At 43.0% G+C, this 17,286-nt stretch overlaps 2 protein-coding genes across 8 annotated transcripts in view; both read left to right on the top strand.

Moving 5' to 3' along the window:
- Positions 1 to 1,472, top strand: part of CSDE1 (cold shock domain containing E1) — a 28,993-nt gene extending 27,521 nt beyond the window's left edge. For all 7 annotated transcript variants that reach the window (XM_028734574.2, XM_028734575.2, XM_028734572.2 and 4 more), the window contains one exon: positions 158 to 1,472. In XM_028734574.2, coding sequence (XP_028590407.1) covers positions 158 to 205 — 48 coding nt within the window. In that variant the 3' untranslated portion in view covers positions 206 to 1,472. The remainder of the gene's footprint in view (positions 1 to 157) is intronic.
- Positions 1,473 to 5,173: 3,701 nt separating this feature from the next.
- On the top strand, positions 5,174 to 14,427 carry NRAS (NRAS proto-oncogene, GTPase). The gene is made up of 6 exons (XM_028734577.2): positions 5,174 to 5,317; positions 7,420 to 7,546; positions 8,389 to 8,567; positions 9,311 to 9,470; positions 10,447 to 10,570; positions 11,175 to 14,427. Exons 2-5 carry the CDS (start codon positions 7,436 to 7,438, stop codon positions 10,564 to 10,566), a joined length of 570 nt encoding a protein of 189 aa, XP_028590410.1. The 5' UTR covers positions 5,174 to 5,317; positions 7,420 to 7,435; the 3' UTR covers positions 10,567 to 10,570; positions 11,175 to 14,427.
- The last annotated feature ends 2,859 nt before the right edge of the window (positions 14,428 to 17,286 follow it).

Here is a 17,286-nt window from a genome sequence, read left to right as displayed (position 1 = left end):
TGGAGGAGAGCATGTTATGAAAATGAATAAAGGATTTCCTTCTAATATGCTCAGTAGCAATATTGATTATATGTGACTGCTTGCAGCTCTCTTTACTTTCCTTATTCATGATTTCAAGTTCCAATTTAAACTCATTCAGTTACTTCACTATTTACAGGGATTTGGTGCAGAAAGAAAGATTCGTCAAGCTGGTGTTATCGACTAACTGGTCTCAAAGCAAATAACTATGTTGGAGCAAGTGGTGGGGTCTAGTGAAGGGTACTGAATATCCCCATATTCATCCCTTCCAAATTCTAAAGAGCTATTACACCAGTTTTAACACCTTCCTCATGTTATGTTTAAAAATAAATTTATGAAACAGTTTTAAAATATGCACAGTTGCATCCTGGAGAACCTAAGGTGGCGCCTTATAGTATCACGTGTTAGAAGCTTTTTGAATGGTGCATTTAACGCAACTGGTAACTGCAAATCTACTTTGCCTCTTTAAGTAAACATTATAGACAGTTCTACTCTGGTAGACCTTATGAAATTCTGCACTGAAAGGATATACATATATCTATCTATATATATATTTCCTTAATTCACATCTTGCCAAGGTGTTACAATGCCTTAGCTTTCAGTTGCTTTACTCTCTCTTAAGACAGGAGAGGTTAAGTTCCTGTTCATTCTGCTCTAGTTTTGAGGACCATATGAGGATGAATATACCAACTGTTTATATAGAATCCTGTATGAGCACTCAAACCAGTTCCTTAAGTTGATGGCCAAATGTTAAAATGTTTTGTATGTCTCATTTAAACTAAAGTCCATATAGCAAGCAACGTTATCTCCTAGATCACATTGAAAGTATCTTCCAGAGTAGACTTGATAGTTTTTGTAATTATCTTCAATTAGCATGCACAGTGCAGAATTTCATAAGGATGAGGTGTGCCATCAGTGTGATAACTTAAAGATATTTAAAACAATGCACAAATTTGCTGCTGCTTAGAACACTGCAGCTTCTAAACCCAGTTTATTTTACTGAATAAAAAATTTAAAAAGTTGTGCCTGAAGTGAATACATTTTTTTTTTTTTTTTTGCAGCCAGCACCCAGTGTACTGTAAAAGAATACTTAGGCTTTCCATAGCTGTATTGAGACTTTCATCAAGGTGAAATAGTTGATGTCTGTGTGCTTTTTTTTTTCTCCCTCCAGGCCCCTTCTCTCCCCTCCCTCCCCTTCCTCAGCCACACTTTATCAAGCGAGCAAACTAAATGATTGGTCTAAGTATTACTTTAACCAAAAAGATCAGGAGTTATTTTCTTTGAATAGAGGGCAGTACTGTGTTTTTTCCCCCATGTTACCTCTATTCTCAATTTAGGGTTTTTCTTCTCTGGGAGATGCATTATCTTTGTAAAACAAACATTGCTTTCTCCAATTTTTCTGTTAATGGCGAAGAATGGAAATAGAATAAAGTTTTACTGATTTTGAAAAACTGCCTCAATCTTGTAACTCCTTCATTAAGACTATTCCTAGTCGCAAAATATACTCGGGTATAGATCACAGTTGACTAACTTCTGTATTCTCAGGCCATTCTAGACACTTTTTCCAGCCCCTGTAAGGATGATCTGGCTCCATGAAGTATTGTAACCTACTGGTAAGGGTTTCACTGGTACAGAGCACATGTCCTTGGATGGTATAAGGTCAGATGCTGAGCACAGGTTGGCAAGGAACAGTAGTTTTCCCCCCCCAGTCTCTTCCACACATCCCACAGTGAAATGGATGTCATACCAGTCACCCTGGGTAGCTGGAGTTGAAATTGCCATGTCTAAGTAGAATTAGAATAATTTCAAGGAAAGCTTTAGGTTTTTAAAAGATAACACTTAAAACCACACTGATTGCCCTTTTTTTTTTTTTTTTTAGTATCAAAGATTTCAGTTCAAACATTTTGGACTATGAGACAGAATCTTGAGATTTATGTAACATGTAAAATTAAAGATGTTCTTCTTACATACACACACTCACTCTATTCAAACGTCTCAGATTTGTTGTCGTTAATTTAGGGCACGTATTCCGATTAAAATTTGCCAGGAAACCTTTCTGACTGGTATGCTGAAATCAAACTTTGACACACCAGTGTGTTTGCATTTCCCACCCCAATAATTTGCATTGCTAAACAGGCAAGCTGATCTTAAGCTTGTCATGCACTTGCATTAGAAACTTTACACACCACCTCAATGCAGTCATTTCTTGTGCATGTGTCCTGGGGCTGTGTGTACTCCTGGTCTGCTGCTAGGCCCCAACTAGATGTGGCCTGCAAATGGATTTGGGGACCAGCCCTCATGTATAATCAGGATTTTAACCTCTATTAAATGCGCCCAGGAGTGGAAAGACAAGGAAATGCAGCATTCCCTTTCCCCTGCTCTCCTGACCACACACTAGAGAGCAAGCAGGACAACCTTCCACTCAGCAGCTGGTGAGCTGAGAGCTAATTACTGCAGTGTGCTTCACCAACACAACCTCTGCAGGGAATGCAGAACAGATGCCTGCAGCCAGTAGGATTGCACTCTGTTCCTCAGTTGGTAAGGTTGTGATTGGAACTGGCAGGTTCATTTCAAAGTGCAATGTGGCAACAATTTGAAAGCCCTTCTATAAATTGTGTCACACGGCTCTTCCTCTTCCCCTACCCACCTGACCACTCCACTTTCTGAGATCGCCCCAATTCACTATGGGTGGGCTGACTAGACCCATGACACTCTCAACCAAATAGTCAAAGCCCAGATCTGCCCAATTCAATTTGTGATCTGGGTTTCAGTCAGATCTGGTGCACAACATTAATATGTACATATCATTGTTGTGCTATAAAGCAGGGGTGGACGGATTAGGTTTGTACGCTTAGAACATACAGGGGATGAGTCTACAGTACCTCTCCACAATGGTGCTTTAAAACATTTCTTCCCTGCAGTATATTAGGGTTGAGAGAGTTCAGTTCTTGTCAGCCAAAATTTGGGAGTAGCTTGAGAAGTCTGTTGCTGGGGAATAAATCCAACTTCAGATTTCTCTATATTTGAACAAAAACATTCTTTTCCAGTAAAAGTAGTCTACTTCCAATTCCATTCACGTTTTCTTTCATTTAAGCAAAACATTGCAAATTATATAGAAAAAAGGGTGCTTCTTTAAATGACTTGATATCAATTACACTTGCTAAACAATAGCAGGTACCAATATTCCATTGGGAACAATGCAATATGATGTCTATTAGATTAGATAAACCAAAATGTCACAAAGATACTAGCATGCCATCAACTTCAGAACTATCTCTAAATAAGCCAAAGGCATTGTCTGAAAGCTTACTTTATTGGGGGGGGGGGGGTAAGCAGGAATACTCCTAGGAAAAGCATGATATATCTTCAAATAATGGTACCAAGTGATTAGTTACTTCCATAGCTGATACATCCTCATCATGGGTGGTACTCAACTAAATTTTACACCAAGCAGATGTGCTGAAATTAATGTACCTAACTTAATCTCATGTTTGTTAATTTCAATGGGTCTACTCTTGATTAAAACTGAATTTTCTACTACCCATAAATCCTTTCTACAATGAAATTATAAGACTGATAAATGAGTTCATAGACAGATTCTGACAATAGTTATTCTCAGTGTGTAGTATATATGCAGCTATTTGTTTATACAAAGTATAAGTGCTTTGGTAAAAACTGGTCACTCTCTAAAGTTGGTCAACATGTCTAGCATGTTGCCAACTAGATGTTTCCAGAAGGCACAAGAACAAGAAATCAATAACAGACTCCTGCTGTTGTGCATGTGTGTACACAATGCAGCTGCTATTACTTTCTCTGAACAGTTTTGAATTGATGTTTTATTTATTTAATAAAATTTATACACTGCTTGATTGTAAAAACAACAACCCTCAAAATAGTTTACATAGGATCTTGTTAATTATATTGTAAGAGAGTAACTTTATTTTGGCTATCCTGAATCTAATGAATTTCAGCTTCATTATGTAACTGATTTCAAGTGTTTGTGGATAAAGGTTCTCTTTATTCACTATCTCTATACATGATTTTGTAAAACACTTGCTTATGTTAGGCATATATACTATTTTTGCTATAATGGTGATCACTGGGTGCCCACTGTGATTTTACAAGTGTCATGAAGTACCTATTGGCCATTATGGGGTGGGTGTTGGGTGTAAAATATGTGTTATCAGTATATTATCTCCCCCTCTCCTATCTTAAGAGGCTTGACTAGAAGCCAAGTCTAGCTGGATGTGACAGGAAAAGAACTGTAACACTGGTCCGTTCACATAGTGAGAAAAGGGAAGAAGAGCGAGGGTGGGACACCATGCAAAGATTACATTTTCACAAAAGCACACTATCTTCTATTGAGAAGGGATTTTGAAAAGTTCAATTCGTTTCATTTACACTCCAGTGGGACCCGTGCTCTGTAAGTGATAACATGTGCAAGGTCCTGCATTCAATCCCCTGCCATGACCACTTTAAAAGGGCAGCATGAGATCATTGTGAGAATATGTAGCAGCGGCTACAATGGACACACAAGTGTGCCTGATGGGCAGGGATGATGATGTTGGCCTCCATCTGCCTCGAGAATGCAGTGTGACTCAGGGGTGAAGTCCAACCGCTGCAAAGTGACCTCCCCAGGGCGCAAGCTTGGGCATTGTGTATGGAGGTCTTGGGCTGCCCAGACGGCAAGGCCTCCCTCCCAGTTTTGCTGATGTAGCCCAAAGGATGTTGATGATGATGATACCCCGCCCATCTGGCTGGGTTTCCCTAGGAAAGCAGAGCAACATGTTTGGCACCAGCTTGGCTGTAGGACTGCAGCTAAGCTGGTGCAGGAGGAGGCGGCGTACAAGGCGCCACCCAACCATCTTAGGAACCCCTCTCATCCGTGTAGACCAACAACAGACGAAGAGCTACAGTTCAGCGCCACCTGGCTCCATAAGCCACTGCTGTGGTCCTGAAGAAAGCCACTTCCATCAACTCCCGGGGCTGGAGCATTGCGTTTGGCTTCGGAGTCCTGCCGGAACGAATCCGGCGCTGCCCTTCCTTCTTACTTGCCGCAACTGGGGTGGGAAGCGCCGTCCCGCGAGAACCTCCTCCCACCCTGCTCTCGCCAGGCAGAAGGACAACACCACCCAGCCGCCCAGCACTCCCCACGGAGCCCTTGCTTTCAGTTAGCCCCGCCCAAGCGAGCGACGTCTCCGAATGTTTCCGGCGCCGGGGGATGACGTCAACCGTACGGCGGGTCGGAAGGACCGATCTTGGGAAGGGCGTTCTGGCGGCTGCGGAGCCTGGAAGTGAGGTGAGAGGCGAGTCGTAACGAGGAAAGGGGGAGGCAGGGCAGCCCCGTCTCCCCTTCGGGCTGACGGGCTGGTCGGGAAGGTGCGGCGCTGCCTTTCTCCGCCTGGTGCCGGGAGACGCTGCCTTGGGCGGCTCTTCCTTCGCTGCCAGGGTTGGATGTGCCCATCCCTTCCGCTGGAGCCGCTTCTCCCCTGGACCTCCATGCGGACTGCTGGGGGCTCTATCTCAGCGGCTCTATGCGTTTGGGGGCCGGCAGCCTGAGGGCTTGGGGGGCGACCCCCTTTCGCTGCCCTGCTCGTATGGGGAAGGGTCCTCCGGGGGCTGCCCGGCTGCCCTTGGTGGTCCCAAGGCATACAGAGAGATGGGGTGTGGGGCTGCCAAGCGGGGCTCGCCTTTGCCCCCCTCTGGACATCAGATGTTGGCAGTCGCAGGCTAGACGCGATTGAACGTAAGAAGAGCCCTGATGATGGTCCGTCTAGTAGTCTAACATCCTGTACCCACAGTGGTGGGACAGGTGCCGGTGGGAAGCCCGAAAGCAGGACACGGGCGCAACAGCACTCTGCCCACCTGCGATTCCCAGCCACTGGTATTTGGAGGTGCACCCAATGCTGTCAGTGGAGGTGGAAGATAGCCATTGTGGCTTGATAGCTTTCTCTGCCACAAGTTTGTGTCCTGAAATGTTTACATTTTGACACGAGACACCGCCTGAATCTATTCACTGTATGCTCTGTATTGAAACAACATTTCTATTTATAAAATCATTTGTATGCTAGCCTTCTGTGCAAAGCCACCCGGTGCCGATTGCAGCACCATAAAACCGTACATATACAAAATATAACAGCAGCAGCATTTACAGTCATTTAAAAACCTAAGCTAGTTTGAAAACAGTTTAAAACAGTTTAAAAACATCAGTATACATTGCTAATATAGAACTCTCTGCACCAAAATTACCAATTCTAAAAGAGCAACCTTTAAGAGAAATTGGACCAAAAGAGAAGTTTTTAAGGATGACATAATGTTGAGGCCATACAAATCTGCTAATCACAGATGTCAGCTGCACTTCAAACTACAAATTTTGATATCACCCTTCAGGAAATGCAATGCAATCTGAGGCCAGTTGTACCTCTCTATCCAGATCAGCCAGATCCTCATTCAGAGCAGCTCTATCTTATCAGAATTGAGTTTCAGCTGGGTTATCTTCATCCATCTCAAAATTGTCTCAGTTTCCTATTCAGAAATCATTTACATATTTTTCATCTTATTCTCACATCAGTTTAGGTTGAGCAGTAGCTTGCCCAGCACCACCCAGTAACTTTCTTTCCGCTGTAGAAGTTCCTTAGTGGCCTTGTGCAAGCTGCTGTTCAACCTAAACTGCTTCACTGTATTGTGAGAATAAGGGGACCCTCAGGCCCAGGGGCCAGGCCTCTCTACCTGGCCCACAAGACTCTTCCTAGGCCACACACACTCCCGAGCCACACCCCTCCTTAAATATTTTTGCCTGTCTGGAATGCACATTTGACTTCTGATAACATTTCTTGTTTGCCTGGCTGGAGTTAAGAGAGGGATGTGTAACTTACAGTACAAACATATATCTACAGTTGCTCCCCCCACTAATGTTCTGGCCATGCTCACTACTGGCATGTGGCCCCAGACAGGTTGCCATGCAGGGAATGTGGCCAGAGGCTGACCAAGCTTCTCCACTCCTGTGGTAGAGAATGGATTTGAGCCAGTGGCTACCTAGGCTAATAGTGCAATCCTGTCCATGCCTACTCAAACGTAAACTCCACAGAACTTTCTCTCAGGTAAATGTGTACAATATTGCAGCCCAGGTCTAGGATCTTATTATTTTACACTGCTGAGCCTGTATTGGGGGCGATTTGGGTCCAGATCAATCATCCATGAATTCTCAGACTGGGTTTGGCCTTGTTTTGTTTAATTTATCATCTGCCTTTCAGCCTGTGGTAAAGCCCTCTAGCTGACTACTACAGTACCAAACACGTTGGGTGTTCAGAATTTTTATTCTGTCTCTGCATTTGCTATGTGTTTCTGAAAGATGCTTTCTTTGAGATCTTGGCTCTGCTAATGTATCTGTCCTACCAACAGGTCCCTGAGGAGGGCGATGACTGAATACAAGCTGGTGGTGGTAGGAGCTGGTGGTGTTGGGAAAAGTGCCCTAACCATCCAGCTCATCCAGAATCACTTTGTAGATGAATATGATCCCACTATAGAGGTGAGCTCCTGCAGGCATTTTCAGCCTTGGGACCTTATTGACTGTGCGTGCATGATAGGAACCTATGTTTCTTGTGTTTGCTGTGCTGCCAGCATACAGGAGGTGCAGCATACTGTCGTCAGTGCTAAGTGTTAGAAACCCAGTGTCTCACACTCATTAAACTTATCCCGTCTTTAGAGAAGTAGACAGAAAATATGGATTCATTTATCCTTATAATATTCAGAAAGCTCACAACTTTTTTGCAAAAGCATTGATAATTTTTCAGATCTGCTTAACTGTTAATCAGTGGTATCTTTTTAAATCATTGAAATCAGTGGGATTAAATTAGTTATGCTAACATAAATCCATTGGTTCCGATGGATCTACTCTGAGTATGATTTAGCCAGACACCACCCAGTATGTGTAACCAAATTAAAATATTTGAGTTTTGGGAATTATTTGGCAAAGAATTGGGAGAGATTGGGGGCAGAGATAGCTGTAGGAATAAAAGGTTGAGGGACAGAGCTCTCCCAGAACTGGGACACAGATTCCTCCCTTGTTCTAAGTTTGGTTTCTGGAACTTTACCAGAAACTCCCATGTTTTCAAAATCTCAACTGATATCTTTTCTTGTTTGAAAAGAGATCGTGAGATTCTTCAGTTGATTGAACAAATAGGCATGTGTGGAATCCCCAACAGCTCATGCTTCTGGAAGCACGTCATCCTTTAATCCCCAAATACAGTAAAGATTGGAGAAGGGCTGATTTTGAAACTGTGGATCATCACAGTGTATTGAAGTGTGTGGCAAACAGGATTTGGTGGATCAGATCGTGCTTAGTCCTGAAACTATACTTCTTTCCCACAGGACTCTTACCGTAAACAGGTAGTTATTGATGGAGAGACCTGTTTGTTAGATATCCTGGACACAGCAGGGCAAGAAGAGTATAGCGCCATGAGAGATCAGTACATGAGAACTGGGGAAGGCTTTCTATGTGTGTTCGCCATCAACAACAGCAAATCATTTGCAGATATCAATCTTTACAGGTAAGCTGTGCTTGCAGGAAGGAGGTGGGAAAGGCACAGCTGTGTGCTAGTGCTGAGTCAAAATCCACCATGGCCCTTGAATAGACTGTATTGCTAAAGCGGTTGGTAGTCATGTCTAGAACAGAGGTGGTAACTGGATCCTGCCAGCAGATCCTGACTTCCCCCAACCCCCATAGACTGTTTTGACAATTAGGTGAGGGCTGCCCACCTGTCAGTCAGCTGCTATCTGATAAAGCATTTTCATTTGCCTGTGTGGTTTGAAATCAAACTTCAAAAGCTCAGGAGTTTATGTACAGCTGAATATGCTGTTCAACAGGTTTTTGCTCATAAATCAATCAAATACCGTTTCCTGATCAAAATATTCAAATAGTTCTGGAGAAATAGGGGACCAATATGATAGCTGCCCTGGCATAGGAAGGGATGGAGAGGATCATACTCAGGTGAATAAAAGGATGGTTGGAGCACCTTTCTGTTCTCATGACCTGGTTCATATAGTTTATGGTATGCTGATTTGACTTCTATCCCACTTTCAGTTCAGAAGGACAGCTTACATGTAATTATGCAATCATGTGATATCATAAACCCACCTTATGGCATTGCTCTGAACTGCAGGATTTTTCATTATCTGAAGTCAGAAGAGAAGCAGCCAGGTGCAGCTGCCGTGTTTTGGGAGCAATGACAATTTTAACAGCATGTAAAATTGAAACATAGAGGCTGTGATCTCTTCCCACCCATTTCTCCAGAGAGCAGATTAAAAGAGTGAAAGATTCTGAAGACGTACCAATGGTGTTAGTGGGAAACAAATGCGACTTGCCAACACGGACAGTAGATACCAAACAAGCTCATGAAGTAGCCAAGAGCTATGGGATTCCCTTCATTGAGACATCTGCCAAAACGAGACAGGTAATGGATTCTTGTGCTTCTGCTTTGCTCTCTTGAGAACGGCCAGCACTGTTCTGGTACACTGATTGAGAAGCCAGCACTAGGCAGGCAGAGGGTTGGAGCTTGTTGGTAGGAGTACTATCCTATAGGCTGCATAAACTTGGAATCTTAAAAAAAAAAAAAAATCAAGCACACTTCCTGCATGTGAGGACTAAGGTTCCATTGATGAAAGTGGAAGCTTTTTTAAAACCCTATTTGTCATGTAGGGATGACCCTTTCTGGGGGGAATCACAGCTGGGGTTAACCCTTTTCTCCCCTCTCCTCTGCCCCAAATGCCATGCATGCAGCAATCAGGCCTGAAAAATTCTATTAATGTCAATAGGCTTTTTTCAAGCCTACCTGATTGATGTCTTGTGGGCATGTTTGTGGCTTGGGAGGAAAGGGTTAGACTTCCATGACACGTGTGACACACGCACACCCCTTTTGGGTGTGGCAATTAGGTTTCAAAAACAACAACAGCACCCTCATGTTGGCTCAAAATAAGAAGCTCTTTTTAAGCCTATTTGCCACACAGGTAGGGGTGGGCAATCTTCATAGTAACTGCAGTTAGGGAGGGAAGGATTAACCCTCCCCCCATGTGCTGTAATACCCACAAAAATCACCTTATCAACCTCAGCTTCAGTGTTTCATTTTCAAGTCCAATGGCTGCTGTTGTTCATGAGTGAATGTGAATGAATGAATGAATGAATGAATGATGGGGATTAAGGTTTATGTATGTTTTTATGCGTGAATGGGGGTGGGTGTATATAAGGGAGAATGTGGGGGGAGGGTTCCCCTATTTCTTGCATTGATTCTGCCGACTACTGTAATGCAGTCCGCCGCTCGGTAAATTTGACATGAAACCTTTCAAGAGGGATGTGTGGAGAAGGGGCAACAAAGAAAAAATCTCCTAGGCCCAGAAGCACTTGTTTCTGACCAGAATATCTTTCCCGTTCAGGGTGTTGAAGATGCCTTTTACACACTGGTGAGGGAGATCCGCCAATATCGGATGAAAAGACTCAACAGCAGTGAAGATGGTAATCAAGGCTGTATGGGACTCTCGTGCCTTGTGATGTGATCAGGTGGGTGGCAGTTTCTGCTAAAGAAGTGATTGAGAAATATGAGGGCACAGTGTTTTTGAAGAAATCTCTTATTTTGAAGGACAGTGATACAAACAAGTTTTGCAAAGTAGGTGTAGGAGACAGCGAGAGTCAGAAAGCTGAGTGGCAAACTGGAGAAAATGCAGATGAATGCCTCATAAGAAGGACTTGTCAGTTTGCATCTTTAAAGCAGGCTCCTACAAAGCTCAAATAGACAAAAAGGGCTTGGCAAAAATCTTTGGAAACCTCTGACATAGGGGCCGTAGCTTCCTAATACTAAAGTTCATGTAATAGGTGTCAGGTCTCTATAGCCTCTTTTAAAAATAGATGTTTAAATAACATAAAAATCTACCAATCCCTTATCTGATAGGGATAAAATGCCTACAGCCTGTTCCCTCTGCTCTAGCGTCATTATCCTGGGCAAACTCTACAGCTTTCTTGGTTTTTGTGGGTTTGATTCACTGGAAATTAATGCTGCATGTGGAGTTCTCCTGGGACTCTGCTTTGGCAGTCTTAAACTTCGCCCTGTTTCTGTTATAGAGCATGTAGTGGAGCAAAACTAACACGATGTATCTCTTTGTTTCAGCTGTCAAAAACATCTGGCCAAAGTGCAGCTAGAGGGTGAATCTTAAGTCCACTGTTGCATTTCACCAGTACCCTGGTGCCAGTTCTAATTCTTTTCTGTCGGCACCTGAAGAGAATGTCTCTGAACATCTACCTCTTTGCTCAGCTGAGCAAGCAAAGAAAGTCTCCTCTGATGGTGGTGGGATTTCCCCGCCCCCACCCTCTCTTTCTTGGAAAGGTTCAAACAGAGGAACTGGTATGTGAAACTGTAGAGGCCGAATACTTTGAAAGGACCATATACCTGTTTCTGGAAGGAAAGCTGGAGAAAATTGTGATCATACTGTACTGAAAAGCCTGACACTCTCCACCATTTTTGGACAGGGAAATGCTAGCAGCATGCCCCTGCACTATATATCTAAAATATTTCTATAGCACACCAACTTATTGCACTTATTTTGACCTCTAGCCCTTGGCTTTCTTTCTAGTAAGAGATCTTGAATAACCAAGTGCCTATTTGCAAAGGCAGGACAGGCCTTAAACTTACCCTGCAAAGTTCCTAGCTGTCCCATCTTGAGCACCTGAACCTGCCTCAGACCCTTGGTCTGCCTGCTCTTGACCTGCAGTGGGTCTCCAGTGTCCTCCTTCCCTGCTCTGTTCACTGATCCTTCTTAATAGGACTTTCAGGGGATTGAATGTGGAACCTTCTACATGCAGAGCATGTGTTCTGCCATTGAGCTATATCACCTCCCCAGTAATGCACAAGGACGTCTCTGCACTGTTGACTGAAATACACATTGATCTTTAAGACCTGTGGGGAACTCCAGCAGTCATTCGCCATCCTCCAGTGTTAAATACATTTCATTTAACTCTTCTTGACAATGCTGGAAGCCATTGGTGCCTCTCACCAGGCCCAGTTAACAGCCGTGGATATTAAAACTAACATTTACTCCAATGCCGGTCATAAATCATGGCTCTGTGAGGGCTATGTAGAGAAGATTGAACTGCCCCAGCTTTCTATGCACTTCTCTCTCTTTTTTAAAATTTGTTCAACACCTTTGTCAGGCACAGACTCTTTATTTTTGATCTGTGAAAAATGAACCAGGGGGAAACACACTTCATCAAGATTATATACTTTGAAAGCTCTTTCCGGGTGACTGCTGTGCAGTTAAGCTACAGGTAAAGAGCTAGGGGAACAAAAGGGGAACACAAGGGGATTTAGCCACACAGTTTGATGCTGCTTGGATAAAGAAGTAAATTGCTGTTGTGTATTCAGCCTTACGAACTTTGGAACTGGATTTTTCATGAGCCTATGTGCCCCATAATTCTCTGTTCAAATGAATATTTGCTGGGAAAGAGCTGATTGACTAGATAACCACTATTTATTTGAAAGCCATAATATTTGATCCTGGTTCTCATGTCTTGTTCCTGTTTTGCAACTGAATGTGTGAACTGCCTTGATTCCAAAGTGTTCTTGCTTGATATGATGGAAATTTGTACAAAAGCGCTGTCTGTGGTAGTTGTTTGATACATACATGTCGTTGCTAGATGTTGCGGTTATTGCATTTATAAAATCTTCCTAAGCAGGGGCCAGACTGCAGTAGAAATGGAGTACAGGATCATAAGTCCTTTATTGGTGGTTTTATTACGTTGCCATTTTACTCTACAAGCTCCAAGTTGGAGAAATCACTGTGCAATCACAAATAGCGAGATGGTGGACACCTGTTTCCTAAAATAGTTTTTCTCTTGCCTAATATGAAGATGATGATGTATCATTTCAGAGATTTCTGAGAGGGTGTTAATATGTCTTGCATCTAGGTAAACTCTTAATCAGGTCCAGGCCTTAAGACATCACAGAACTCCCTTTGTTAAGGGGCTGGTATCACTTAAGCAATAAAGTGGTACATTGTTTAAGTCCATTTCCTTTGTTTTTATGGCCAGAGTTCCTATGCCCCTTTCTATTTGCATGGCATGTATAACTGTAACAGGTACATTGATGGAGGGAGCAGTATTTGTTGATTTTCTGCTCATCTTGTAGCTGTTCAGGATGTTGAACATAGGGGTACTGCCAGATAAAAGTGGCAGCCCTTGTACCACTTTAGGAAGTCTCCCTCCACTTGCATTTACCATGTAAAGGTTGTGTCTGCAGAAGCCTGAAGATTAAGTGTCATGTCTGGCTGAGCTTTCTGCATATTAGCCAGCGAAAAAACAGCAGTGAAGAAGATATTGGCCAGTTTCACACCCATTGTTAATCTGAGTCCAGTTGCTGCAGATGATATTCCTTCACTAGACTAACTTTGCAATCTCTAGAGATAAAGCATTCTTCCACCTTCAGAATAATTATTGTTGTTATTATTATTATGTGCCCTGATGAACACCTAATTGATTAACTGAAACTAGTGGTCAGTATTTTTTAAAGTATTTGCGGTATTGTTTTTAAAAATACTACTTGAATTCTTCTGGCTCGGGGGCAGGGGTGGTACCCTGCAGATGTTCCATCTTCCCATCTTCCCTGACTAGTGGGCTGACAATTGGGACCCAGCAGCATCTGGAGGCACCGCATTGCCTGCCTCTGCTCTGTGCCTTTGTAAGTGGCCAGTTTTGCTGCATGTGACTGTATTAATGGTTAGAGAAAGCACAGATATGGAGTTGAAAAGGGAAGAAAGTGCCTATTTGCTGCCTGGTGAATTTGAGTTCTGGGGTTTTTAAATATAATTTAAAAATGCTCACAATGGTGCTTGCCTCTTCAGATTCTCCAGCATAATACAGGATGGTCATAAGCTACAAGAAGTAATAGTAATATACATGAGCAAATGGCAAAGTGTGCATTAATAAGATCTCTACTGATTTTACAGCTAATTGAAGAAAAGCTCCCTTGTATGTTCTCGAGTTATGGGAGTTACACTCTGCCAATTTCCTTCCATTTGGATAGTAGAAAAGGTGTCTTGTCTTAATTGGTCTCTAACATACCGGTAACTGATTATGCCACTGTGTTGCTCTTGCTGACAGGCAATCTCATTTCCTACAGCCGAATACCACAATTAATATGGGGCAGTAGATTCTGTGTGGATAGGAAGCAAGGCATGCTTCAGCTGTGATTGCACAACACTGGATGGGCTCTCTTTTTAATGAAGTATCAGAACCCAGCATTTAAACATGGCATGTCACCAAAGGACTAATGTCAACTCTATTACTATGTAATCCATTTCTCACTCATTTTGTGTTTTAATCAAATAATGTTTGTAAAAAAATTCTAAAATACATCAATATTATTCCTTGGTGTGTGTGTAATTCTTATTATCCATTTCATTTCTATACTGCTTTATATTTTTAAGGGGAAAACAAATCTCAAAGCAGACTGCAACCTTGGGATACTAGTAGTAACTTCTAAGTGGCAAAGAAGTACGAGCCTTCTTAAAAGTCAGTGTAAATCTATAAGTAATGACGGAGTGATCTGAACTGGTCTGAACCCTATATTACTCAATCAAGCCACAGCAAGCCTGCTGCTGTGTCATAGACTCTGTCTGACAGTAAGGAAATTGATTTACACTTATCTGTCTTTATCTTCACCTCCTACTTGCTTTAGATAAGTCTCTCATGGGAGAAGTCTCTAGGTTTCCTGTTCTCTCTTCAGCTTAGAGGGTTTTCCCCTTCCTCAATCATACTTTGTAGCTGGACTAGAGATTCTCCATTAGTTATACATGGGTGATGGTGGAAAGTTCCTGAGTAAAGGCTGTTATGAAAGCTAGCATGGTAGTGGTCAGAATGTCAGACTGGAGGAGATCTGGGTTCAAATCCCCAGTCAGCCATTATGCTTACTTGGCCCAATTACTCAGCATAGTCTTCACAGGCTTGTGAGGCTAAGCCAGAGGTCCTTGAGGAGAGCAACTTGGGGAAAGGCTGGGATGTAATAAATGAATGATTTCTCTTTTACCTTAAGGGGCATCGCTTTTCCTAAGGGAGCACAAAGCTACAATTTCTCCTATGTCCACAGACTACAGTCTGATTAGTGGGATAAGCCCATCTGGGCAAACAAGACTTCTATTGTTGGGAATTTAGAGCCTATAATCCTACCTCTGCCAAGCACTTGCACTTTCTGCTTTTGAAAGGGCTGCAGTGGATCCAGTTTATCTTCAATGTGAATTCAAAACTTTTTTGGGGTTAGTTGTCATGGATAACAAACCCTAGCCTGCTTCTACCCTAAAGTCACATTTTTGCATATGGGTCAGTGGTCGCTCAGAAATGTGGATTATCTGTTTCTAGGTGAGTAATGTTGCATAGTCTTCAGATTTTAGTGATCTTTGCCACCCCTTTTCTAGGTGCCCAGGACCCTTAATTCCTAGACTCGCTTGCCATGTTGACACATGATCTGGGATTTGCAAGCTTCTCTCACAGGAGCTCAAGAGGAAAGCATAAATGCACTTTGATGGGTACTGCAAAAGGATAAGCAACAAAGCCAGAAAGGTTTTCATGAGAACATTGTTGTTTTACCTCTTTGTTGCAGAAGTTTGGTTCTGTAGAAGCAGTGTGAAGAAGCTCATTTGAAGGAGAAACACTAACCAGGAAAATGTTATACAGGACGTGTCCTACCAGCTTTCTTTGAATCATAGCGGCTGGGTAGAACAATTACAGAACTGTACTGTTGAATTGGTACATTAAATGGGCAGAGGATTTTTTGTGCCTTTTTTTTTTTTTTTTTGGGGTAACTATAAGAGCCCATCCCTTTCCTCTAAAGTAGGAATGGGAAACCTGTGGCACTCCAGGTATTATTGAACTTGCCTCAGCCAGCACGGCCAATGCTCAGGGATGACAAAGTCAAAAACAACCTATCAAAAGCAGTTCTCATTCCTCCTCTAAAGCTTCTGCAGGTGTGTTACCCTGGTATAAATTATCAGAAAGGAGCAAGCAGAATCTACGTATGTTTACTTCTCCCTAAATACTGGAGCTGGCTGGTGGCTTTCAATGCTTGCCACGCAGAGGAAATTCAATCCCTTAGTTATCTGATATGACCACATGCAAGTGTGACTTGGACAAGGGCTGTTGCTCCAAGAAAGAGTAGTAAGAGCTAGTCTGTGATATGTGGACTATTTGTGCGAGTGTACAAACAGAAACAGCATTTCCCATACTTCTGCTAGAGGTCACAATTTGTTTTTATGAATTAAAATCACAGGCAGAGCACTCATGGCAATAGCTGAATTAAAATGAAGTTTTGCCGCTAAGAGTGAGACCTTACATTTGAACCCTGATTGTAGAATTAGAAGTGACTGTGAGCATCATCTAGTCCACCCCCCTGCAATGCAGGAATTACTATTGCACTGGGGAAATGTCTGTGCAGTGCACTTCTCCCATTCCTTTGCTTTCCGTTTTCTTTTTCCTAGTGTAAAGTATGAAGCCTTTCCCTAGATGTACCTGAGCTGACGTTGTCCTCAGTTGCCACCTTGTTTCAGCACAGGATGCGGGTGGCGCTGTGGTCTAAACCACTGAGGTTCTTGGGCTTGCCGATTAGAAAGTTGGCGGTTTGAATCCCCACAGCGGGGTGAGCTCCCATTGCTCTGTCCCAGCTCCTGCCAACATAGCAGTTTGAAACCATACTAGTGCAAGTAGATAAATAGGTACCATTGTGGCAGGGAAGGTAAACAGTGTTTCCATGCGCTCTGGTTTCCACCACGGTGTCCCGTTGTGTCAGAAGTGGTTTAGTCATGCTGGCCACATGACTCAGAAAGCTGTCTGCAGACAAACGCCGGCTCCGTTGGCCTGAAGCAAGATGAGTTCCGCAACCCCTTAGTCGCCTTTGACTGGACTTAACCATCCAGGGGTCCTTTACCTTTTACCTTACCTTGTTTCAGCATGGAATATACACATTGGTCTCAGCAGCACCCTAGTTCTGTGCATCAACAACAGCCGCTTCAGCCTGAATGTTTAATGTCAAAAAGCCTGCCACATCTTGGTGTCATACATGAAAAGAACAGAAGCCCAAACTGCTTAGGTTAAGAATCTTGGTCTTGAAACTATTGGATTTTTGCATACACATGTATGCCAGGAGAAGTTAGGCAGTGAAACTTCCCAGCCAAGGAGGAAAATGTACTTTTAATAAAGCCCTGCCAATGGGACACAGCCATCATGGAGCACAAGGGTCT

Source organism: Podarcis muralis, chromosome 5, assembly GCF_964188315.1.
Source record: "Podarcis muralis chromosome 5, rPodMur119.hap1.1, whole genome shotgun sequence".
Lineage (NCBI taxonomy): Eukaryota > Metazoa > Chordata > Lepidosauria > Squamata > Lacertidae > Podarcis > Podarcis muralis.
This window is presented reverse-complemented; position numbering and strand designations above follow the sequence as displayed.